This window comes from Chrysemys picta, chromosome 23 (genome assembly GCF_011386835.1).
Source record: "Chrysemys picta bellii isolate R12L10 chromosome 23, ASM1138683v2, whole genome shotgun sequence".
NCBI classification, from domain to species: domain Eukaryota; kingdom Metazoa; phylum Chordata; order Testudines; family Emydidae; genus Chrysemys; species Chrysemys picta.
In genome coordinates this window covers 12,854,162-12,878,335 of record NC_088813.1, presented here as the reverse complement: position 1 = coordinate 12,878,335, position 24,174 = coordinate 12,854,162, and the positions used below count along the sequence as shown (strand labels likewise).

Sequence of the window (24,174 nt, the reverse complement as noted above, 5' to 3'; positions counted from 1 at the left end):
GTAAGGCCAGGGTTAGCAGAGCTTCGAGTCAGCAGACCCTGGGTTTGTTAACCTAGGGCTTGAGCTTCTACACTCATTTGTAACCCCAGGTTAGGAATTGTTGAACCCTTTCTGGGGCTCCAACGTTATGCAGGCCCAAGTCCAACCCCCCGTATCCCAGACTCCCTAGCGCCCTCCCAAAGTGTGGCTACCTCTAGCCTTTCTTTGTGGTGTCGTGTGGGAAAGCTTGACTGTCCAGAGGACAAAGAAAGTCAGTCCGTGGGATTGGGGGATAACTTTTAGCAGACTCCCAGAGCATGAGTCCAGAGGGGCTGTGTCTGTGTTGCGGGGCAATAGGGCTTGAACCTGGGTCCCAGCTTGACTCAGGCTTGGACTCTCCTCCCCCCGTTGGGTCCTGGGTCCAAGCTCTGGGTTCGCTCAATGTGTGTGTCGCCGGAATGGGGGTTAGCTTGAGCCTTAATTCAAACCCTGGGCTTACACTGCTGTGCTGACATATCCAGAGTGGCCCTTAATGAAAAGATGTGTGCCAGGAACAAAAGTGAGACGTGTGGGCAAGATATTTTCCAAACAAGAGATTTGGATCTTGTTACATAGCTACATGGCCTGAGTTGGGCTGGAGTTGTAATACCAGGCACTGGTGGGTAGGGAAAATTACCTGTGCTCTATAAACCTAGAATGAGAATAACTTTAATCCAAAACTCTGAAGTCACTTTATTTTGGAGTTTAAATGGGGAGATTTTAAGGGTTGGGTGAAAGGGACCAGATTGTCTCTGTTGGCGTGACAGACAGCCGTTGTTGTTTCTGTGGAATCTTGCTGTCTAGGAGTTCATGAAGAAAGTGGAAGAAAAGAGAGTGGATGTGAACGCGGCGGTGGGGATGGGAGAAGTTATCCTGGCTGCGTGCCACCCGGACTGCATCACCACAATTAAACACTGGATCACCATCATCCGAGCCAGGTTCGAGGAGGTGAGTCACAGAGGATTCTGTCTACTTGAGCAGAGGGACGGTCTTTCTCGTCACTGCTGAGAAATAGGGCCAGTAATAGAATCAATGATCGGTGTCTTCTTTTGGACGTTTCTCTGTGGGGAAGTTCTCCGGCCTGTGTTATACAGGCGGTCAGACAAGGTGATCACAGTGGAACCTTCCTGCCTTGGAACCTATGAAGCAGCAGGACATGTAAATGGGTTACTCTCCTGAATTATAGATGTCCTAGTCCTGTCCTCTTGGATCAGTTCTCACAAGTCAATGTGCATCAGCCAGTGAACCGGTAGGAGTGGTGGCTGCCTTGTTTTCCTTATGGGTATTGTTTTCCTTCTCCGGAGGGAGAGCTTCACAGAGTAAGTGCCTTTGTTTCCCATGCTGACAGCTATTCTTGTGGATGTTTCCATCAGGTTCTAACGTGGGCACAGCAGCACCAGCAAAGGCTCGAGACTGCGCTTTCAGAATTGGTGGCTAATGCGGAGCTCTTGGAGGAACTCTTAGCGTGGATTCAGTGGGCCGAGACCACACTGATCCAGCGGGATCAAGAACCAACGCCACAAAATATCGATCAGGTCAAAGCCCTCATCTCCGAACACCAGGTAACTCCATTGCTGAGATCTGCCGACCACCTGTCTACCCTGCGCCTGGGGCGGGGCTTGCGAGTCTGACAGGCAGCAGGGAGGCTGAACGTTTTGTCACAACCACCTTTCTGGGGAAGAAGTTGAGTTTACTTTTATTACAGCCACATGTTAGTCATCCAGACCTGTCACTTTTAAACAAGTCTAGGAACTGTGTTCCACTCAGCCCAAGGAGCAAAATATCAGGCCTGGAAATCAAAGCCACAGGTGTGGAATAACTTTACCGCAAAGCCACATAGCTAGTGTTCAGTATGTACTTGTGCGTCTGTTACGGGCTTGGAGTTTCTCGGCAGGACTCTAGAGCGACAGCAGCTTGAAGTTGAGAAGATGATAAATGTTACAGTTCTCTTCCCCCTTTTGCCTTTAACAGTCCTTTATGGAGGAGATGACACGAAAACAGCCGGACGTGGACCGGGTCACTAAGACGTACAAGAGGAAAGCCACAGAACCAGCTCATGGACCCTTCATTGAGAAATCCCGCAGCAACAGTATGTTTGCAAATTATTGCTACGTGCATCCTCTGCAGGAATGCATGCTGAGATAGAGGGGAAAACACACAGGAAACTGGCATTAATTCTCAATTAGAAATACACCCTGCTTTGCCAACCACTTGGAAATGGCTGGGAATTGCCAGGGAATGAGGAGGGGGAAATGAGGTGGCATTTGCAATAGTGGCTGACATATGCCAGGAGCTTGATTATTCTTTGCCTTTCTGCCCTCCAAAGACTCTGATGGCTCTGATTTGAGTTTACAGTGATGTTGCTTATTTCAGAGTGCTGAAAAGTTTGTGCTGTATTTAACTGCTCCGGTTCTGATTCTAGTTGCTCTAGCATGACCATTTCCTCATGTATGATTCTTGCAGCAGAAAGCCCTGTTCGCTCTCGTTCAGGAAGATGAAACCGAAGGGAAAAGGAACACGGGAGTTGCTGGGGGTGGGGATTGCCGATTAATGGTGTTGGTAAAACTGTAGTACCGCCAGTACTGTTGTGCTGAACATTTCTTAATCTCCTATTTTCTTTTTTAAAAGCTGCCAGCTCAATCCTTATGGGAAAGCCTGTGAGAGATTTTCTGTTTGAAAAACAAACAAAGCTGTTGTCTTTTTTGTCTTGGATCATCCAAACCCCACATCCTGCAATATCCCATGTGGCATATTTTTCTTTCTCTAGGGAAATCCTTGAGTCACACTGCCCCTCCTCCCATGCCAGTTCTCTCCCAATCAGAAACGAAGAACCCCCGGATTAACCAGCTCTCTGCACGCTGGCAGCAGGTGTGGCTGCTGGCGCTGGAGCGCCAGCGGAAGCTCAATGACGCTCTGGACAGGCTGGAGGAGGTAATGACCCCATTATGCTGTTAAACAAGGGGGAGTTGGTGGTGGAAACGTGTTGTTTCCTGTACTCCCGAGAGAGAAGGGCAGAGAGCTGCCTCTTGAACTGCATTAGAATCATAGAATATCAGAGTTGGAAGGGACCTCAAGAGGTCATCTAGTCCAACCCCCTGCATTGTGCATGTCATGGGTTATGACTGGCCTAGGCCTAAAAACGCCAACAAGAAACGTCTCCGCTAAAATAGTGCGGCGGAAAACCATATTCCATAGTAACTGCAGGTTAACCGGACTGCTCTGTGCTACTAAACTCAGTACTTCTGTTGCTAATGAAAGTCAGACCTGGTTGGAAGTAATAATATTAGTCTTAAAAATACGGTGCTACTATGTATATTTTTTTTCCAAAACCGCTAATGTGATTTTTGTTTTTGTTTATGCTTTACAAAGCAGCTATGCCCAGAAGTGAGTGTTTTTGTTTTTTGTTGCTTTTTCTGTAGGTCAGTTCGGTTTATCCGTATGAACGTTTTTCTTTGTTACTTTCAACTCTGGGGCTTTTTTAAAAGCACTAAGATGTTGTTGCTTTGAGTCACTCTGAGCTCTGCTTAGCTGAAGGGCTCCTGAAAATCAGTCCGAAATGTGCTAAACCTCAGCTTCAGTAACTGAACAGTCTTCTCGTGAGCAGTGATTTAAACTAGTCTTGGTGTAATCTCGGCACTGCAGTTCCAGAGAACTGAATTTGGAAGCATTTTTGGGTCTTGCTGCCCAGGTCTGCAGAGGTGTCATGTATCAAGAGTCAAGCTGATGCAGGGGTGGGGGAGGCAGGCTCACTTTGTTGGATAAACATTACTTGTTAGTTTATCCATGGAGCAACATTGCTATCCACCTCAGAGGAGAAACTGCTGTCCTTCCTGGAAAAAAACCAAGCAGGAGCTCTGTTCTCAGCTGCTTAGGCAAAAAGTGAGCTAGAACAATGCAGATGTGCAGAGTGGGAAAGGAATTGGAGTTTCAAAAATAAAGGAACTGGGGCATTCTTAGGACAAGTCTGGGAGAGAACCCTGTTCTTAGATGCCTGAAAAGATATTATGTTTGTATGTGTCTGTGTGTATGTGTGTACGTCTATGTTATATCGGCATACGTGTATGTTTAAAAGTTTGGAGAATACTTCACTTTTTTCTGTGTTTATGAGTGTGTGACACACATTCTACATGGTGGCTGTCAGATGCATTGTGTTCCCTGTTCTGTTATGGAAACTCTGTGTCCATGGCTGTGGTTTTAAGAGGAGTGGCCTAGTTATGCCTCTTTTCCCAAGTATTGCTTTGAAGAGGTGTGGAATATGGAGAAAGTGACAGTCAGCCCCCAAAGGTTATGCACAATTTGACTTAGTCGCTGAAATCTTAGTTCAGCAAGATCTTCTGTAGAGCAGGGGAAGTTTTCTGTGTGTACTTTCAACTCCCATTGACTCTAATTGGTCTTCTTCCAGTTGAAGGAGTTTGCGAACTTTGACTTTGACATCTGGAGAAAGAAATACATGCGCTGGATGAATCACAAGAAATCACGGGTGATGGACTTCTTCCGGCGTATCGACAAAGATCAGGATGGAAAAATCACCCGGCAGGAGTTTATTGATGGAATCTTAGCATCTAGTAAGTCTTGATCTGTTTCATCCCCTCCTTCCGCAAAACCCGAGAAACATTGTTTGCTCCCACCCTTTACGAGGCAAATGAAAGGCGCATTTCTTGTACCTCTGTCAGGAGAGGACCTCTATGTATTGATAGCATGGCGATCCCACCCCACACATTCGCTATTGTTGCAGTATGCCAAGAGGCTGTCGTTGCTTGAGGCCTGGAATCTATATTATACATCTCTACCCCGATATAACATGACCCGATATAACACGAATTCGGATATAACATGGTAAAGCAGCGCTCCGGGGGGGGGCAGGGCTGCACACTCTGGCGGATCAAAGCAAGTTCGATATAACACGGTTTCACCTATAACGCAGTAAGATTTTTTGGCTCACAAGGACAGCGTTATATCGGGGTAGAGAATTTGAAACTCAAGTAATCATGTAGCCTGTTTCTTTTCCTGTGACTATTGTGATGGAGACTCCAGATATGGAAGCGTGAGTAGGGGGCGATATAGAGTATGTGCTCTTTGTACAGATGGGGAGAGAATACAGGGAGTTATCGATTCTCAGACTATAATACATCTCTGTTGTTTGTTTTTCTTTTTCATTCCAGAATTCCCCACCACTAAGTTAGAGATGACTGCCGTGGCTGATATCTTTGACCGGGATGGGGATGGCTATATTGATTACTATGAGTTTGTGGCTGCTCTCCATCCTAACAAAGATGCTTACCGGCCAACCACAGATGCCGACAAAATTGAGGATGAGGTAAAGGAGATTCTAAGGAGAGTGGTATTTTAGTGGGTATTATGGAGGGCTTCAGTTTTTCAAAGGGTCAGCTTCTCAAATACCTATCCAAAGAGGAAAAACTGTGCTTTGATGATGAGCACCCAGAGGATCACAGCGGTATTGACCTGAGATCAATGTTCAAATATTTGGATATTCAAAACATTTTAAAGTGAAGGTTGTTATAATCTGTATTTTGTGCACAATATACTGTGTCCCATGTATCCAGTGCAAGAGATGCAAACTACTGATCCCTGACCTCTGCCCCTCTTGTTTGCAACAGGTCACAAGGCAGGTGGCCCAGTGTAAGTGTGCAAAGAGATTTCAAGTGGAGCAGATTGGAGAGAATAAGTATCGGGTAAGAGGAAAACATCCACATTTGCCATAATAGCACAAATTATCTTAATTCCTATCTCATGTGTGATCCTACCAGGGAGAAGTGTCCGTTTTAACTTCTACTGAAGTAATCTGATTCTGTCGTACTGAGATCTTACTCTTGAAAAGATTGAATCCGAATTTTTACCTATGCTAGCCTCTTACCTTCTGAGATGGTAATTAAGTCCAGAGATTAGACCAATAACGTGCACTCAGGAATCTGAGACATAGACTTATCTTGGGTTCCGTGGTGAGGGAATAACATGAAGAGCTTAGAGATTAGTTCCTTCTTCCCCAAGTTGATCTGAAGGTCTCTGGAGACAAGAGTTTCTGGGGAAACTGCAGCAATATACCATTAATGGAGCACACTGATTCCTTGATAGTAATCATAACTGTATGATCGTATTGGTGGAGACTTGCAAGTGGTTTATCTATCACTTGAGCACATAATGGAGGAAATATATATGGACAAATGATTATAGATGGTCTGTGATATTCTCCTCCTGTGACTTTTTGAGAAGAGGGCAGGCTAAGGGTCAGCATGCTCTCTTGGTGCATTAAATCTTGGATATGCCTAATAGCCCAAGGACAAGACAAACATAGATGTGGCAGTGTTCTGAGAGAGCTTAGCCCGTTCGCTGTCGAAGATGTTGTATCTATAGATACTATAGACAGTTTTATGTGTGTACTTTACACCGATGATTTTCTTCATTGATGTAGCTCATTTCTAAAAAGGTATGCAAAATATTTGTGTAATGGATCTGTTTTAAGGTGCTTCATGTTTTCATTTCAAATTATTCACTGGGTTGGACTGACAGCAAACCATCCAGATTTCCTGCGTTTTGGGCACGGAGGAGTTAAAATAGCAACACTTGAGCCCATTCAAATATCAGACACATTCAAATATCAGACTTAGGGTAAGTCTGCACTACCGCGCTACATCAGAGAGCGCTCTCCCATCGGCATAATTACTCCACCTCCAAGAGAGGCAACGTTGTGTCTCCCACAGACATAGCGCCAGTGTGGACAGCGCTCAGGTCGATGTAACTTATGTCGCTCGGGGGGTGGCTTTGTCACACGGTTGTGTAAACAAGCCCTTATTTGTGAATTTTGAAGCGATGAATTACAACTTCTGCTGTAGGGACAGAGAAGAACAGTTTGCATGTCCAATAACATCAAGTACCCTGATTTTTAACTACCTGTGGTTAACTAAGATTTTCATGATTGTTGCATTGTTAAATCCTATAAAATGTTTTCTTGTTTTTCTCCCCCTCTTCCTCTGCTCTCCTTCTGATCTTCTCCCCACCCAAATTCTTTCTCTCCGTAGTTCTTCCTCGGCAATCAGGTACAGTGTGCCTTGCAATGCTGTCTCTCATTCTTTTTAACAAACATGGCTTGGTGTGTGTTTATAATACCAATCTTTCTCTTGTTGCTGTGGGAAGATGTGATCTAAAGAATGCTGTGTTAGAGCTCGTTGTGTTACTTGGCAGAGTCTGGTATACAGAGTGACGTTTACCTGGAAATGCAATATCAAATGGCAAAACTCCTTGGAAGAAAGAAGTAAAAAGTTTAATTGGCAAATCAGAAATCTACAAAGATGGAGAGATTTAGCCTCCAAATTGCGTCTTCCTCTGATGCCCCAGTGGTATTAGAGGTTATGGCATCATTCATGTGAAAGGGAACACGTAAATTCCATGTAAGGTACCAGGGGAACCCATGCTCATGGTGGAATTGTCTGAGAAGAACATTGTCTCATGATTCTGACTGTACTGCTGGAGGAATTATAGAATCATAGGACTGGAAGGGACCTCGAGAGGTCATCTAGTCCAGTCCCCTGCACTCAAGGCAGGACTAAGTATTATATTGTAACACTCTTCAAAAAAATATATACAGGCTAAAATTTTCTGAACACAGACTGTATACCAGGATCTGGACAGGTTTGATTATAATGCGGTCACTATGGAATGAAAATGCTGTATTCACATGATCGATCTCTTAGGTAACAATAACTAAACCCTCATCCCCTGCTTCACCGACTTTGAGTAACTCATAACTGGAAGAAAGTTCATGAAAAATTGCATGTCCCTACTTTTCTATTCTGGTCTGTGATTAATATTATGGTAACTGAAGGCTGACTAGAACACAGGAACTCCATTGATAATGGGACTGGAGTGATGTCTTTCATCACAAGAATACAGCCTCCATTTGAACAATGAAGGAAATCCATTTATTGTAACTACTGAGGATTTTTAACTTGAAGAGATGGACTCTAAATGTGGTGCCACGAAAGAAGGGAACGTGAATTTCTTGAGTGAAGGAAAGGATAGAAACCAACTCCCCGTTTATTCTAGATTGGTGATTATAGGCAAATCTTTGAAGGGAACTATAAAACTCTATCTAATTATTACAATAAATTTGTAATTAATGTTCCAAGACAGGAGCAAATTGTATAACTCGTATTTTTACCATGGAGGGCCAGATTCTCCACTCTGCTTTGTTGGAGTGAAGGGGCTACAAAATGAGTGTATCCAGCTAGTTGAGGATTCCCCTAGCATGGAGGAATTACTCCGTTAGTATAGAACCAGTGTAGCAAAGGGGCCTGGCCAGAGAGCCCTTACCCTCCAGTGAGCCTCAGCAGGCATAAAAAGCTCTTTCTGGCTATAGCTAGTTGGCCTAGCAGCTGCACCAGGAGAGGGGTGTTGCCCCAGGAGAGGGGTGTTGCCCCAGGTGTGTCCAGCACATACGAGGCGCAGCTGAGAATTTTGCCTTTGAGACCAAAAGTCATAGTCTCCAAAGCCAGCCTACCTTTCCAGCACTCCAGCCCGCGATTGCTTAGCGCTAAAGACCTTCCATTCTGTGGCTCATTGGTTCTCCAGGGAGCAGAGCTGAGCATCCTACCGCTCTCAAGCTAACTAAACGCCAGCCTCCACTTGCTGGGGAGAGCATGGAAGCAGGATCCCTTCGTGAACAGGCGCTACCTGCAGCTACGGATTGAAAGAGGGCCCTAGAGATGCCCACAGCTCGGTCCCACGCCTGATAGCAAAGGGGCCATCTGAAAAGAGGCTCATGCATGGAACTCTTTGAGAAAGGGCTGTGCATAACACGGGAGAGAGGTAGTCTCAGGAGAGAAGGGGGCATATGAGATGTTTGGAGCAGGAAAAGGAACCCTTAATCCTGCTTTGTCCCAATGCCCCCAGCACACTCTTTCTGCAGAAATCAATCTAGATGTGTCTTGAACTCATCTGTCATTTTTCTTACCTCAGTTACCTCCCCAGTAAGTTATCCCTTGTTTTTAGCATCGTTAGCACAATTCTGCCCAAGTTTCCCCTAGTTACACCTCCTTTCCTAAGGTTTCCATTATGTCTCCTGTTTTTTTAAGTCCTTCTCCATGTTAAAAAAAGAGGGTCTCACTTATCAACGCCTTCATAATTCTGAAATCCTCTATTAGATCATGCTGAAGTATCCCCCTTTTCAAAGGCAATCAATCCACTTTCCTTAGTTGTCCCTCGTTGCTTAAGCTCCTAAGACAAGGTGGGATCTTTGCTGCTCTTTCCCCCTATGTGGTACATGGACAAGTCCTGTTCACAGTAGTCCAGGTGGGGTTCTGCTAGATGTCCGAGTGTCCATGTAAATATTAGGAGAAGGTGGCTCTGAAGAGAAGCACGTGCATGGTGGTGGATGGAGACTTTTAATCAATGGTTATGTATGATAGCACGGGGGGACCGGAAAGAGATGTGCGATTTTGTTGATTCAGAGGCACACTCGATGATTGTTTGAAATTGGAGCGATTTTAAATTCCTAATGAACATTATAATCACTAATAAACATTCTGGGACTTGAACCTTCGATTTCTACATTCTAGATTCACTATAATTGGGTGACTCTCCTGTGGGAGCTCTCTTGCTGGTTGAGACTCGGTGAAATGCTCGCACCTCAGACTTGGTAAAGAGGTTTCATTCTCAGTGCCGATGCTGCACTGCTAGCATTTGCTATGCCAGCCTTCAGTGACGTGCCAGGTGTCTCTTTTCAAAGCAGACTGCATCAGGAGTGTCAGTGGGCAGTGTGGTCTAATGGATAGAGCACTGGGAGCGGGACTACAGTGGCTGGGTTCTGCTCTTGGCTCTGCCACTGGCCTGCTATGTGACATGAGGCAAGTCACTTCCCATCCCTGTGCCTCAGTTTCCTCATCTGTAAACTGGGGACAATGGTGCTGTGCCCCCCCCCCCTTTGTAAAGTGCTTTGCGATCTACTAATGAAAGCACTACATAAGAGCTAAGTGGTATTATTATTCATGTAAGGCAGAGCAATAAAATGCTGTTTCTTTGGGTAAAACCCTCAAAAGATCAAATTATAAACTCTAATTTGCTACCTGGCCATCCTTTGATCTGCATTTGAATTTCTCAGCTTTTTTGGCATAGAGAATCCTGTTCATAGCATTGTCCTGCGAGTTTCTTTAGATGAAAACATTCTCATCAATTGACACCAAAGTGAATTGATTCCCACAGAACGTAACTTTTTGATATATTTAGAGAAGCCCTAAACATTAATAAGAGCTTTGAAAATGTTTAGGGTTACAGGTAGCATTTCAAATAGTCTCCAGTGTAGTGATAATACTCACCCTGGCGCAGTCTGTTTTGGAGAGGAGCCGTGTCTCCATTTTATAGCCCTGTTATTTGAACTGCTTCTCTATTGGTTCCACAGTTTGGTGATTCCCAGCAGTTGCGACTGGTCCGTATTTTGCGCAGCACTGTCATGGTTCGAGTTGGAGGAGGATGGATGGCCCTGGATGAATTTTTAGTGAAAAATGACCCTTGCAGAGGTAAGGAAGAACCTGTTTCTCAGGGACCTTTCATCTCCACAATAGTTGTACAGTCGCCAGATGCTTCATTGAAGCAGATCTCATCAGTCTGTGGGCTTGTGCAAATAAAGGAAGATCTGGAGAAAATAGGAACTAAAAAAACCCAAAACTTAGTGTGATTTTTATGGCAAGTCTCTCAATATTTGGTAGTGTTCTTAAAGCCCCAGTTTCTGGAGTCATGTGAATAGGTGAGAATCTCAATTTTCATTTCAAAGGAACCAAACAAGTTTGTCGTCCTCCTGGTTGCTGAGAAAAGCTTGAAAATGTGATCTGAGTGCACCTGAAGATTCAAAAATCAGAAAGCAAATAAAAAGAACTCTGTGTATTGTTCGTGTAAAATCACATGATTTTAAGCCAATCGCAAAATTATTGAACACCTGGGGATGGCAGTATTACAGTATGAAACCTTTGCAACGGGTCTTCCAGAAAATCCAAACCTTGAGCATTAAGGAGTTAAAATTAGTTACCCTGAATAAAAAGAAAATTCCTTTTACTAAAAATTATTTTGTTAGCATCCATTTTTTTTTTCATATCAATTTGCTGATCATTTCTTTTTTGTAGTTTAAACCCCTCATTTTGATTTGTTGTCTGCGCTCTTCAAAAGCTGGTGTCTTGTGTGTGTTTCCTTTTGGGTTGATGGCATGTGCCGATTTCAGCAGAACTCCAGCCTTTGTGGACTTGTGTGTCTTTCACAACAAACAGTTGTCAGTGTGGATTCCGCTATAAATGTTAGTGTTGCAAATCCAATGTGCTGATAGATGGCCGGTGTGTTGGAGAAATCCAATAAAAACTGTTCCAATTCCATACAAACGTAGGTAAAATCAGGTGTAAGAAGCCTCTAGACAAGAATGTAATCTCTCTTGCTGATAAATGTGATTCTAATGTGCTGCTGCGCCCTCCATAAAGAAAACGCTCACATTGTATACTTAGGGACAATGGTGCTGTTTCCAGAAGCTCTGTGTGTATATGCCTAAAAAATTTCCTGCAAGATTCCAGTTACCAACTCTTCCTTCCCCGCCTCTCAAACAAAATGGCAGCGCTGCATGGGGTGAAAAAGAGCTGTCCTTCAACTGTGCATTTCTCTCTTGACCAGTTTCTGCTTTCTCCTGCTCTGTCCGTTTCCTTGTATGTGTGTGTTTTTCTTTATTCTAGTTCACCACCCTGGAAGTAAAATAAAGCGCTCTGATTCCAGCTCTTCGATTGCCAGTCAGTCTCCGATAGGTTGGCGTTATTTTTGCTTTATCACTCTTGCTGGCATCCGCGCTCTCCCATCATTAAGAATGGCTTTGCTTCTTAACCAGCCCGCCTGCCCCACCACATCTGCTGCCTTTGTGAATGCTGAGACACAGTGTTGACAATATCGAGAATATTCTAGTCGAGACATTTTAAAACCGTTTTTAACTAAATCAACTCTCAGAAAATTGAGTGGCGGGACAGAAACCGGAAAAAACACACACACTACATAATCTGTCTGTTCAAACTCAGGGTATGTCTACGCTACCCGCTGGATCGGCGGGCAGCGATTGATCCAGCGGGGATCGATTTATCGTGTCTAGTCTAGACGCGGTAAATCGACCCCCAAGCCCTCTCCCGTCGACTCCTGTACTCCAGTGCGGTGAGAGGTGCAGGCAGAGTCGACGGGGGAGCGGCAGTAGTTGACTCACCGCGGTGAAGATACTGCGGTAAGTTGATCTAAGTACGTCAACTTCAGCTACGTTATTCACGTAGCTGAAGTTGCATAACTTAGATCGATTCCCCCCCCACCCCGCCAATGTAGACCAGGGCTTAGATTCATAGTTAGACATATTATCATTGTGCTTTCTTAGATACTTATCTGGCCTCCATTACCACAGTATCTGAACACTCACAATCTTAATATATTTACTTGTGAGGTACTGTAGTAGTATGCCCAATTACAGATGGGAAACTGAGGCAGATTGATTAAGTGAGTTGACCAAGGTGTGTCAGAGCATTTGTGGCGGAACTGAGAATTGAACCCAGCTCTCCTAAGTCCAAAGCTAGTGTCCTACTCACCGAACCATCCTTCCTTTCTTATTCAGTTCAGCTCCCAGGGATCTTATTTCAGTTTATCCGAAAAGAGTTGATTTTTTTTTTTAAATCAGAAACATTTGGAAATAAACAAGGGAAGCTTAAAATTTTTTATGACTGGAAAACTGAACCATGTACTGCATGGAAAAATTGGAGTCAGTGATTTTTCTCTGGATTTTGAAATGTTGAATCTGTGAGAGTTTCTCCTGGATCAGTATTTTTTTTGTGGTAGAAAAAGATCAGAGTTAATCACAGCTGGTCCCTTTCTAAAATGTCTTGAGAAAGAGAAAGTCCATTTGGGCTTGATGTGGGACTTTCGTTTGAAATGAATAAGATGAACCAATTCTTCAGTTTACATATTTATTTCTATTTATAAAATAATAGACGTTCCCACGCCAAGTCCTGGACATCCCATACTGTATATCAGCTCCCATTATTCCTTTTTAGATGTTTCTAGATGTAAAAATAGACTGTGGTGATGGTACATGAGGCTGGAGTTTCAAAAACCCACTCCACAGTGAGTTTTGAAAACACTTGGTTGTCTTGGGTTTAGTTTTCAGGTACCTGTGTAGAAAATCAACCTGGGAGCTAGCCTTGTACCGAATGTATTGCTATTTTGTGCAGACAGTGAAGCAGCTTGTAATTGGGGCGTACAATGTACTATGGCCAGATGCTACCTGTCTGGAAGTGAATTGCAGTGAGTGGTTTCTTCAGACCATTTTCCTTTTAAAAAATAATTTGTATTACAATAGTGCCTAGAAACTCCTACATGCTAGGTGCTATGCAAGTGCACAAAGATACAGTTCTTGTCCCGAATCTAAATAGACAAAACAAAGGGGGGGAGGGGAGGAGTGGAAATAGAGTCCCGGGGGGAAGTGACTTGACCAAGGCCTGGGAATAGAACCCAGGTCTTCTGAGTCTCCCAGTTCAGTGCCGACCATCTTACGTGATGGATTTGTTAATGAAAATGTTGTGTTAAATCCAGCCTCAAGATAGGAAGAATTTTGCAAGGGATAAAGGATGTTCTCTCAAGACAGAAATCTGACTCCCATGTATTTTATAGCTGAACGGCCAGGTCTGTGTAAGGCCAACCTGGGCCTTTTGGATGTCAGTGTGTTTTTTGCTTGGCACATTACATTATTCTTTTTGGTGTTCTTTGCGTAAGCGGGAGAATTCCCCATGTGTACTAAAGGAATCTCTGCTGTGTTTCTCACTTGCGGCTTTCAAATGCCCTAAAGGACCTTTGATAGCAATTGATGTCGGCACATTAGCACCGGAAACCACATCATGCAGAGCAACAGTTGAGATACATGTCGCTAAAACTCTGTTTAAAAGGTGGAGCTGCTGCTCCATTTTTCCTCTTCTGGAGGGCTCAGTACGGGGAGTGAGAGAGGCCCATGGTGAAACCTGGCAGCAACCAGCATTCGGCTGCCGGGATTCTCCGAAAGGGGAATGAGCCACACCCAGCTGGGTGTGTAACTTCAGACTAGGATTCAAGTGTATCTTTGTTTTACAGTGAGGGTAATTAACCATTGGAACAACGGTTGTGATGGATTCTCCGTCACTGGTAACGTTTAAATCAAGACTGAATGTTTCTCTAAAAGACCTCCTCTAGTTCAAACGGGAATCAATTCAGGGACGTCCATCGGCCTGTGTTGTACAGGAGGTCGGACTAGACAATCACAGTGGGGTTCCTTCTGGCCTTTGTAACGTATAAATCTATGGCAGCAAAAAAAAGCCGATGATATTTTGGCCACGGTCCATTGTAGCTTGTCAGAGGGATGCGTTAGTTCCACTGTGCACTACGGAGGAGCCCACCTGTAAAACTCCATGTGGTTCTGGGCAGGTTGGTAATTAGATAGATGTCAACCCACCAGAAGGAGTTCATAGAAGAGCAGTAAAAATGATTAGAGGCCTGGAAGAATTGACTTGTGAGGAAAGGCATTAACAAAATAAGATAGCAGAACTAGATGTTGATTAAATAAGGGCCATAATAAGCAGGTATTTTGCTTAGAAGATGTAAGCATCAAGGAGAGAGGAGGGTTATTTGGGGCATAATCGAGTGGAGAAATATAAAGGCAAATAGAGAGTGTGCATTGAGAACAAGTTCCCAAGAACAATTAGAATGTGAAATCCTCTTGTTAGAATGTGAAATCCTCTCCCAAGGGAAGCAGTGACTGATGCATGTTGGGACTCCAGAGGAGAACCGCTTCCAGCCCATTTTGTCTGGAAGCAAAGCAAATGCAACACAAGGATTTCTTTGGCAGGGAGAATAAAGTGCGTGTCTGTGTGAGGGGTCTGGGACTGAAATGGTCTTTCCCCTCCCCAGCCCTTTGGGAGAAAGAAAAAAGGAAATGTGTAACAGTCCTTACTCACGACAGTCTCTTCCTTATGTGAAACAGGTTAGGTCTGGTGGTAGTCAATACGTCCCTTTATCTCAGCACAGTCTTTGAGACGTTCATTGTTTTGATTATCTTTTGAAGCTCATGCTAAATATTCTTTGCTTCTGTCGCCTGCGGCTTGTTGCCGAAATCAGCATGATTCGGAAGCGGTGCTGCTTGCTTTCTGTAAGCTCTTGAATTTACTAGTGTGATGCTGCTTCTTCGTCTCCACTGTTAATGCTTTGCTCCAGGTGTTGTAGAGCGCTGGTGCCAGGGTTCTTCCCATCCCGAGGTTATCACAGAACAAGGCTTCTACCCTGCAATTGCTTCTTTGTCTTTCAAGTCTAACACTTTGAATTTAATATGGCTCCTTTGTCCTGTAAGACTTTGTGCATGGCCTTGCTCCTACCTACTTAATGAATTTGCTCTCTGTATATATCTGGTGAGTTTCTGAGATACTGGCCTAGGCTGATCTTAGTAGCTCAGGACATAGAACTTCCAACTGCATTGATACCCCATTGCTAGTTGCAGAGAGACCCTCCAGTTCCTGGGACTTTCAGAGCCAAATTTTACATCTGCCCTCTGATATGAGTTGTTATAGCTTGGAAAATTGATCACGCTCCACATAGCTGTGTGCTGGGTGTGAGAGCAGGAGTACAACCTTTCCGAGCAGTTCTATTCAGTATTTTTAAACTGTCCTAAGAATGTCGTCAGCTGCATGGGCTAATTTTAACTAGATTTGTATAATAGGCCCAGGACATGCCTAAAAGTTGCATAATTCTATTTGAACTCCTGGACCTCTGGGGTTCTTTTGCCTATCACAAGTCTTCAGAAACCAATCAGCAACGTGACATCGTCGCAACAGAGCGAGAATGCTGCACTGGTCTCGCTCTGCTGTGACCGGGATGAGAGCAAGACATCCATTGTAGGTCAGAGATGGAGTTTCCAAGACGTTGCAAGGACGTCTTCCTGGGGCTAAGCAGGAGTTGGGTGAAACTCCTCAGGGGTGGCTTTTTTTCAGGAGTTGCTTTGTTTCCTCTTTCAGCACGAGGCAGGACCAACCTCGAACTTAGAGAGAAGTTTATTTTACCAGAGGGAGCCTCGCAGGGAATGACGCCTTTCAGGTCACGGGGTCGAAGGTCAAAACCCTCCTCCCGGGCTGCCTCCCCGACGCGGTCCAGCTCTAGTGCAAGCCAGAGTAATCACAGCTGCACCTCTATGCCATCCTCTCCAGCAGCGCCGGCTAGTGGAACCAAGGTAAGGCTGAAAGTCCTTTGCTTTCCTGCTGTTCACACCTACTCAGACCCCGTTCCAAGGAGACCAGGAGCTGAAGCATTAGGTAGGAGAGGTTTTTGCAGGGGGACTCAGAAAATAGGCTAATTCGTGCTTCATTGGTGGACACCTGAATGGCAGAGCCTGGTTTAAACTGATACTTGAGGCAGGGATAAACCCATTGACTGCACAGTCGATATTTTTAAATCCTTCATGCTACCAGTTTCTTCTCACTTTGTATACACTACACCTGCAGGTAGGTGATCATGCGTAGAGAGAACATAAACACGTCTCAGGAAAGGCCGAGTTGCCTACCGAGGTGGTTTTTATTTTTATGGTCTCACATTGTAACTCTTGGGACCATTCCCGATTCTCCTATCTTCCACAAGGCAGGATTTCCCCTGCCGTCTCTCTGTGCGATAGGAGCAGACGTGTCTTGGACATCACACAAGCAGCCGGCTAGCATGAAGGAGGAAGTGGCTGCCTTTTTGTGTCTCCTCTTCACCGCATCGTGCCAAATGTGCATTTTATTTTGTTGTCTGTTTCTTTTAGAATTTATGTATTTTTCTGTTTGTTTTTCCCATTTCGGATACTTTTCTGTTCCATTTTCACTCACTTTTCACCTCTTCCCCTCCCCCCCCCCCTTTCTCCCTACCCTTCCTTTGGATTTTCCATTTCACAGACTCCACATCACTTCTCTCGCTGTTATGACAAACCCTGGTTGGTAAACAGTAAAGCTGGCACCCCTCACAGGGGCTTCGATAATTCCGACTCCCACCTGTCCAGCTCCGAGGTAGAGTATGGCTCTGCTAGTCAGAGGACCTGTTCAAAGGAAGGAATGCGGCTGATTCCTTTTTCTGCTGAATGCTTTTCTTTTATTTTAGCAGCGCTTGTTAGCACAGCTAACGCTAAGACTGTTGGCGTTTTTCAGGGGTTCCTAACTCGGATTAAAAAGAAATTCACACGAGAATTCAACTCAAAGTGCAAGATGCCTGCAATCCATTTTTACCCCCTTTTTGAGCAATTTTAAAATAACTTATCAGATTGCAAAACCCAGTGTAACTTTTCCTGGCTTCAGCCACTTTTTTTTTTTTTTTTAGCATTCAAAAAAAAGACCATAATGAAAACTAGGGCCTCTTAAGCAGGGGGTTGGACTAGATGACCTTCTGAGGTCCCTTCCAAGCCTGATATTCTATGAATATTAAAAATAGGAATAAAATCGCCGAGTTAGCACTTGAAAAATCAGCTACAGCGCACGCACAGTAACCACTCTTGCCATAGTTTTCTGAAGTACATATGCCCATCAGCATATTCCGGCATATCTGATATGTCCTATAACATCACACTGATGCGAGACCTCTGCAATACTCAAATACAGCGGGGCGAATTCAGGCTGGAGGCTGCAGTTCCAGCCTGAACTTAGAATTTTCTGACTTCTGGGAATTGGTGGTGCTTCGGAATTTTAATGTAGATTTCGGTGATTTAACTTACCGGCAATTTGTCATGTCTCCCATACTCGATCTTCCCTTGAAAATAGTTTCTGAAGTTTTGTTATCAAAAAGTCAGGTATAATTCCTGAAATGTATAAAATGATCTACGTGTTGCCATAAGAAAGGCTTTGGGAAGCTGTTGGGAAGATACAGCAGTTTTGTTATAAAGTCCGACCAAAGGCCAGATCAAAAGCTCCAGTATTTACTGACGATGTAAAAGAGTCGCTCTCAAAACAAAAAATGTGCTGGAGAGAAATGCACATAGAGGGAGCTACTTTAAAATTTCTTAAAACCTCATTCCACGGTTTGTGTTTGGTCCTATTCAAAGGCTTGTCCAACGCTTTAAAACGTGTTGATGGAACTTAACTGCCATGTATCCAACGAGGCATCCATCCTCTTTCTTGACTTTCCCTTTGCTTCCTCTCTCTTTGCTGTAGCTTCACGAGACAGAAAGACATTAAAATCTCTCCAATTCACATCAGAGGGAGTTTGGGGAAATCTCTCTCCAGCTGTTTGTCAGAAGATTTATTCCACAGCGACTCTCCAACTATTAAAAGGCATTTCTTTTTACGGTGACATGAACTGAAAATTGCAAAAGGATGTCCAGCTGTTGTTGAGTCAGTCTGCCCTTTGTGCTGTTAAACTCACGAAACTGGGTGACTGGGCAACAACATGGCAGATGAAATTCAGTGTTGATAAATGCAAAGTGATGCACATTGGAGAACACAATCCCAACTATACATACGAAATGATGGGGTCTACATTAGCTGTTACCACTCAAGAAAGAGATCTCTGAATCTTTGTGGATAGTTCTCTGAAAAAATCCACTCAATGTGCAGCGGCAGTCAAAAAAGCAAACAGAATGTTGGGAATCATTAGGAAAGGGATAGATAGTAAGACAGAAAATATCATACTGCCTGTATATAAATCCATGGTACTCCTACATCTTGAATACTGCCTGCAGATGTGCTCACCCCATCTCAAAAAAGATATATTGGAATTGGAAAAGGTTCAGAAAAGGGCAACAAAAATTATTAGGGGTCTGGAACAGCTTCCATATGAGGAGAGATTAATAAGACTGGGATTTTTCAGCTTGGAAAAGAGACCACCAAGGGGGGATACAATAGAGGTCTATAAAATTATGACTGATGTGGAGAAAGTAAATAAGGAAGTGTTATTTACTCCTCATAACAAGAACTAGGGGTCACCAAATGAAATTAATAGGCAGCAAGTTTAAAACAAACAAAAGGAAGTATTTCTTCACACAACGCAGTCAACCTGTGGAACTCGTTGCTGGAGGATGTTGTGAAAGCCAAGACTCTAACGGTTCCAAAAGGAACTAGACAAGTTCATGGAGGATAGGTCCATCAATGGCTATTAGACAGGATGGACAGAGATGGTATCCCTAGCCTCTGTTTGCCAGAAGCTGGGAATGGGCGATGGGATGGATCACTTGATGATTACCTGTTCTGTTCATTCCCTCTGGGACACCTGGCATTGGCCACTGTCGGAAGGCAGGATAGTGGGCTAGATGGACAATTGGTCTGACCCAGTATGGCCATTCTTATGTAAAATGCCAGAATCCCAGTACCTGCGGGATTGGATGTAACCTTGGGTGGCTGTTTTCCTGCAATTATTTTATGTTGTCTTAAAACCAGCACTAGACTTATTTTAGAAACTTGGAGCTGCTCTTTCCAGTTGGACTCAGGAGTCCTCTCTTCATGAGAGATGTTATTCTGATGTACAGTCACGCTTTCTTCAGTTTCCTCTTTCTGTGGCAAGAGAAGTAACAGTGGGAGAAAGCTTTGTGTTGTGTTGCTTCCTCTAGTGTTTATCTGCAACATCGGAAAGGTCACGGAACACACTGTTTAACAGAAACCAGAGTGTGAGTCGCATCTAAAACTTCACGGAGAAGCTTTCAGTTATGGTAGAGACCTTCTGGCCTGCATTTCATGTGTTCATTCACCCCTAGTGCTTGAACAAATGGCTTGGATTTTTTTTTTTTTTTTTAATATTTAAAATTCTCTTTATTGGTTGCCTGTCCCAATTTATATACATTCGGCTGAAATCCCTTGGCCCTATTAAGTCACTTGGGACTGAAATTTGGCACACTTCCACCAAAAAAAAACCCAACATATTTTCACCAAAAAATAATTAACCTTTTAAAATTGTTCTGGACTTCTTAAATATTAAAAATTTCCCAGGATTTCATGTGACTTTTTGTGTGGCTTTTAGACCCAAACCAGTACTTGGTCCTTCAGATGGACTACAGATGGCAGGGATTTTGAAATAGATCTGTAGCTTAGTCAGAGATGGATAGATATAGATATAAATATAAAAACATATCAAACTAAACAAAATAATTAACAATGGGTTTGAAGGCAAAAGCACTAGCATGTAGTGCTATCCTGAAGGCCCAAAGCCACCACTGGTATGAATGTCTTCAGGGACTAGGCTTTGGTTTAGCAATAAAACAATTACTGTGCATGTTCTCCTTGACCTTTACGATGATGGTGGTATTTATATATTGGAATCCTGTTGCCGAGATCTACCTCTGATATTAACCCATTACAAAGTGAATTATACCATAACATCTAAAAGACTCGATGCATTCTTTATTCAAAGGTGACTCCGTCTGCAGGCAGCAAGTTGAAGCGACCGACTTTTCACTCTAGTCGAACTTCTCTTGCGGGTGATACCAGTAATAATTCCTCTCCCGTTTCTACAGGTGCCAAAACCAATCGGGCTGGTAAGTCCTAACCTGACGGTTTTACCTGTAATGGATGCTAAAATAAGTGCTACCTCCTTTCATAGCTGTCCCTGTCTACGGATTCCAATCAAGAGAAAGGAGAAGCTACTGACCATCTGTAATAGTTTAGGATAAACTAAAGGGCATCGTTATACAGGCTGGACTGTTTATCCACTTGTAGTAGAGATGTTTCAGTGATTACCTTGACCCTGAGTAGTTTGGGATGCATTTTAAGAGGGGTTTCCTCTTTAAATTGCGTTCAGAATTAAAGTTTCATACCACAGACCCTCTGTCTCCCAGAGCCTGGAGTGAGAGCCAGAAACAATCTGTGAAATTCTTCAGTGAGTCTTAAAGTTTTGGGCGAAGTTGCTCACTGTAGATCACAGAGCGACCAGTGATCCTGTATTTATTGCACAGTCTTCTAATAACATTGCTGCTATCGTTGGGTCTGCAAACTGGTGGCAGTACTGAAGGAGGGTGGGGTCCATTTGCTAAGGGTTAGAATGGGGAGATGTTTCAGCGTGGTCACAAATACCTGGATTTAATTTCAGATCCTAAAAAAACAGCCAGTCGTCCCACAAGTCGCGCTGGGAGTCGGGCCGGGAGTCGGGCCAGCAGCCGGCGGGGAAGCGACGCCTCCGATTTTGACCTTCTGGAAACTCAGTCAGCCTGTTCGGACACTTCAGAAAGCAGCACGGCGGGGGGTCAAGGCAGTTCGCGACGGGGGTTGGCAAAACCTTCCAAAATCCCAACTATGTCCAAGAAAACTACCACTGCCACCCCCAAAACTCCAGGCCCCAAGAGATAATACTGTACCAACACCCCCTAAAACAAAACAAACCTGTGTCCAATTTTTAACCCTGCTACGTACATTGGATGTATATTTATTCTAAATGGGAAAAATTATATTGTTAAAAGTGTAAAAGAATAATTGTGTTATGAAGCTGCCTTATTTGGGTTTTTTTTTTTTCTTTTTTGTAAGTTACTATTTTCATGTGAATATTTATGTAGATAAAATTTGCCTCCTGGTCACCCCAATTCACAATGGGGCCCAGAAAACTGAAATGTGGGAGAGAGAAAGCAAGCAAAAAACGTCAAGATGTGAAAGTGTAAAAAAAAAAAAAAAAAAAGTTAAGAAAAAAATTATAAATAGGATTTCTGCGCGGTGCAGGGTGTGAACCTGCTTTATCTTTTAGGATTGTTCCTAAATGCATCTTTATAAACTTGACTTGCTGTCTCAGCGAGATAAATTATATTTAAAAAACAAAAAAACCTGAATCCTACAGTGTTCAAGGAACTCTTTTTTTTGTAAATCATGGATACCTCAAACAGAGAAACATGAGGTGAGGGGATTTTGGGTGTCTGCTTCCATTTTTTTAAAGGTTATGTGATTTTACCTGAAGAAATTGGAGTTTGTTTGAATTAATAAAATTTGCACATGCTACAGTAAAGGGGTTCATTACACATGCTGTCTTTAAAATACTGTCCCAGCACTTACGCTTTTAAAGAGCAAATAATAGTGATGGGTTTTGGGGGGTAGAACTTTAAAGTTATCCAGAAGAGAGCACTGGGTTGGCAACACTACAAATACGTCCTTTAGAGGATGGGACAAAAAGGTGCTTCTGTCACTTCCTGTCCTACAAGTTGGAAGACTCTTCTGGATGGCCACCCAGTCAGTTTGCATCAGAGACTGACTCACATTGTTTGTTACAGAATTGCTATTTATCTGCACCTCTTTTCCTATTTATTATTTGACTGGTCATTCTCCTTCAAACCAGGCTGAGAGTACGTCACCTGTACTCCTAGAAGAAACCTGGGACTTACACGCACAGTTGCTTGTCCTTTAAATGAGTCTCACCAGCGCACTTGCTAGCAAGTCCGATCTTGCTTTTGTATGCGACTTTTCTTTGTGATAAAATCAACTGACCAAGTGACCATGAGGGTGGGTCTGGGGAGGGGCTATCTGGACTTCCTGTATTTATTAAATATTGTTCCTCTTCAGCTCTGACCATATTGCTGTGTGATTCTCTCAATTGGTTAATTGAGGCAGAAACTGAAGCTCAACCAATGAACTGTTTAAAACAGTTTTTTTTTGTATTAAAATTGCTTGCAGTAATAACCACCTTGCTTCTTATTTTATTCCACCGTGCTAGCTTTATAAACATACGTATTAAAGGTGAAACGTTTTCTTACAAAGCAAAAGCAGCATGGCTGTATAAAAATGTATTTTGAATGCATCTATAATGCAGCAAAAGTTGCCTTTGAGAGAACATGTCAGAGCTCGGCTTAGAATTTATGGTTCACCGCTCTTTAATTCCTGGTGCTTTCGATTCTTTTGCCATCTAGGCATTTCACAATCAAACCACGTGCTGTGGTGGAGTTTCCAATAACTATTGCATAAGACATCAGCAAGGCCAGCTCCAGGGTTTTGGCCGCCCCAAGCAGCCAAAACAAAACAAAAGCCGCGATCGTGATCTGCGGCGGCAATTCGGCAGGAGGTCCTTCACTCCCAGGCGGAGTGAGGGACCGTCCGCCAAATTGCCGCCGAATACCTGGACGTGCCGCCCCTCTCCGGAGCGGCCGCCCCAAGCACCTGCTTGAGAAGCTGGTGCCTGGAGCTGGCCCTGGACATCAGGACTCTTAACAACCACACAACCCACTGAGTGGTAGCAAGTGAATAGAAATCAGTGCAGAGACTTATATAGGTTCTGAATTCACACCATCCTCCACCACTCAAAGCAAGCAGCTGTGCTCTGGGTGAACTCCAGGTGAAGTGCATTGCACTAATTTAGCCAGGAGCGTCTGAGGGTCTGGATAACTGGTGCAAGGTCCACATTTAAGAGGAATGAGCCACTTGCTTGCCAGGTGGTAGGGAGATGTTTGATGGTTTGGGTTATTTACTTACTTTGCAAAATATGGTCTTGAGATCCTTATTCGTTCCATTTCTTTTTTCCCCTCTCCAAGGGATTTTACATGTATATCCCAGGGAAGCATGTGAATATAATCTAGTCTATGATGAAATGCTGGACTGTCCGGGGAGAGAGAAGTGGTCGGTTCCACGGTGGAGCAATACATCAGAACGTGCCGTCGTTAAAGACTCAGGTTAATAATGTGAGCCACAGAAAGTGAAAGCTCTGGGAAATTGGCTTGCAAAGCAAAAGAACAGCATGGAGCAATCTCGGGTTATACAGCTAACCCAGACAAACCCTGCTCCAGTTTAAAAGCGGCATGTGGCTGTACTATGGGAAGCAAAGCAATGTGTTGTCTTAACATGCCTGTCATTGCCAAGAGTGCAGCACATACTGCTGCATGTGACCAGGGAACATAACGCATTTTGGATCCTGCTGTAGGATGTACTGGGTTTTAAAGTCCCCCTAGCCCAAGCTGTGTAAAGTCAGTACGAGCCCTAGGGGAGCAAACAGTAAAATCTAGATCGAGTTGGCTTGGAAAACCAAGTCCCCCTCTTCCTGTCACATTCTCTCTTCCTACACCTGCACTGCAGGGAGTGAGACCATGTGGTGCAGGTGCTTGTAAGATGCACTGCCACTGATCAAGACTGGGAATTAACTAATGCCAGGGGTAAATCTGTCTGTAGTAACCAAACCATCTTCATCCCAAACTTCACTCCCACCCCACCCCCAATTCCA

At 43.8% G+C, this 24,174-nt stretch overlaps 1 protein-coding gene across 32 annotated transcripts in view; it reads left to right on the top strand.

Moving 5' to 3' along the window:
* The window catches only part of MACF1 (microtubule actin crosslinking factor 1), a 249,139-nt gene extending 226,493 nt beyond the window's left edge, over positions 1 to 22,646 (top strand). For 19 of the 32 annotated variants that reach the window (XM_065577277.1, XM_065577276.1, XM_065577286.1 and 16 more), the window contains 14 exons: positions 823 to 966; positions 1,392 to 1,580; positions 1,990 to 2,107; positions 2,786 to 2,949; positions 4,421 to 4,583; positions 5,181 to 5,335; positions 5,637 to 5,711; positions 7,056 to 7,073; positions 10,430 to 10,547; positions 11,739 to 11,807; positions 16,062 to 16,273; positions 16,971 to 17,081; positions 20,404 to 20,527; positions 21,079 to 22,646. In XM_065577277.1, coding sequence (XP_065433349.1) covers positions 823 to 966; positions 1,392 to 1,580; positions 1,990 to 2,107; positions 2,786 to 2,949; positions 4,421 to 4,583; positions 5,181 to 5,335; positions 5,637 to 5,711; positions 7,056 to 7,073; positions 10,430 to 10,547; positions 11,739 to 11,807; positions 16,062 to 16,273; positions 16,971 to 17,081; positions 20,404 to 20,527; positions 21,079 to 21,335 — 1,917 coding nt within the window. In that variant the 3' untranslated portion in view covers positions 21,336 to 22,646. The remainder of the gene's footprint in view (positions 1 to 822; positions 967 to 1,391; positions 1,581 to 1,989; positions 2,108 to 2,785; positions 2,950 to 4,420; positions 4,584 to 5,180; positions 5,336 to 5,636; positions 5,712 to 7,055; positions 7,074 to 10,429; positions 10,548 to 11,738; positions 11,808 to 16,061; positions 16,274 to 16,970; positions 17,082 to 20,403; positions 20,528 to 21,078) is intronic. The other 13 variants (XM_008171036.4, XM_005302134.5, XM_065577275.1 and 10 more) reach the window with 7 other exon arrangements.
* The last annotated feature ends 1,528 nt before the right edge of the window (positions 22,647 to 24,174 follow it).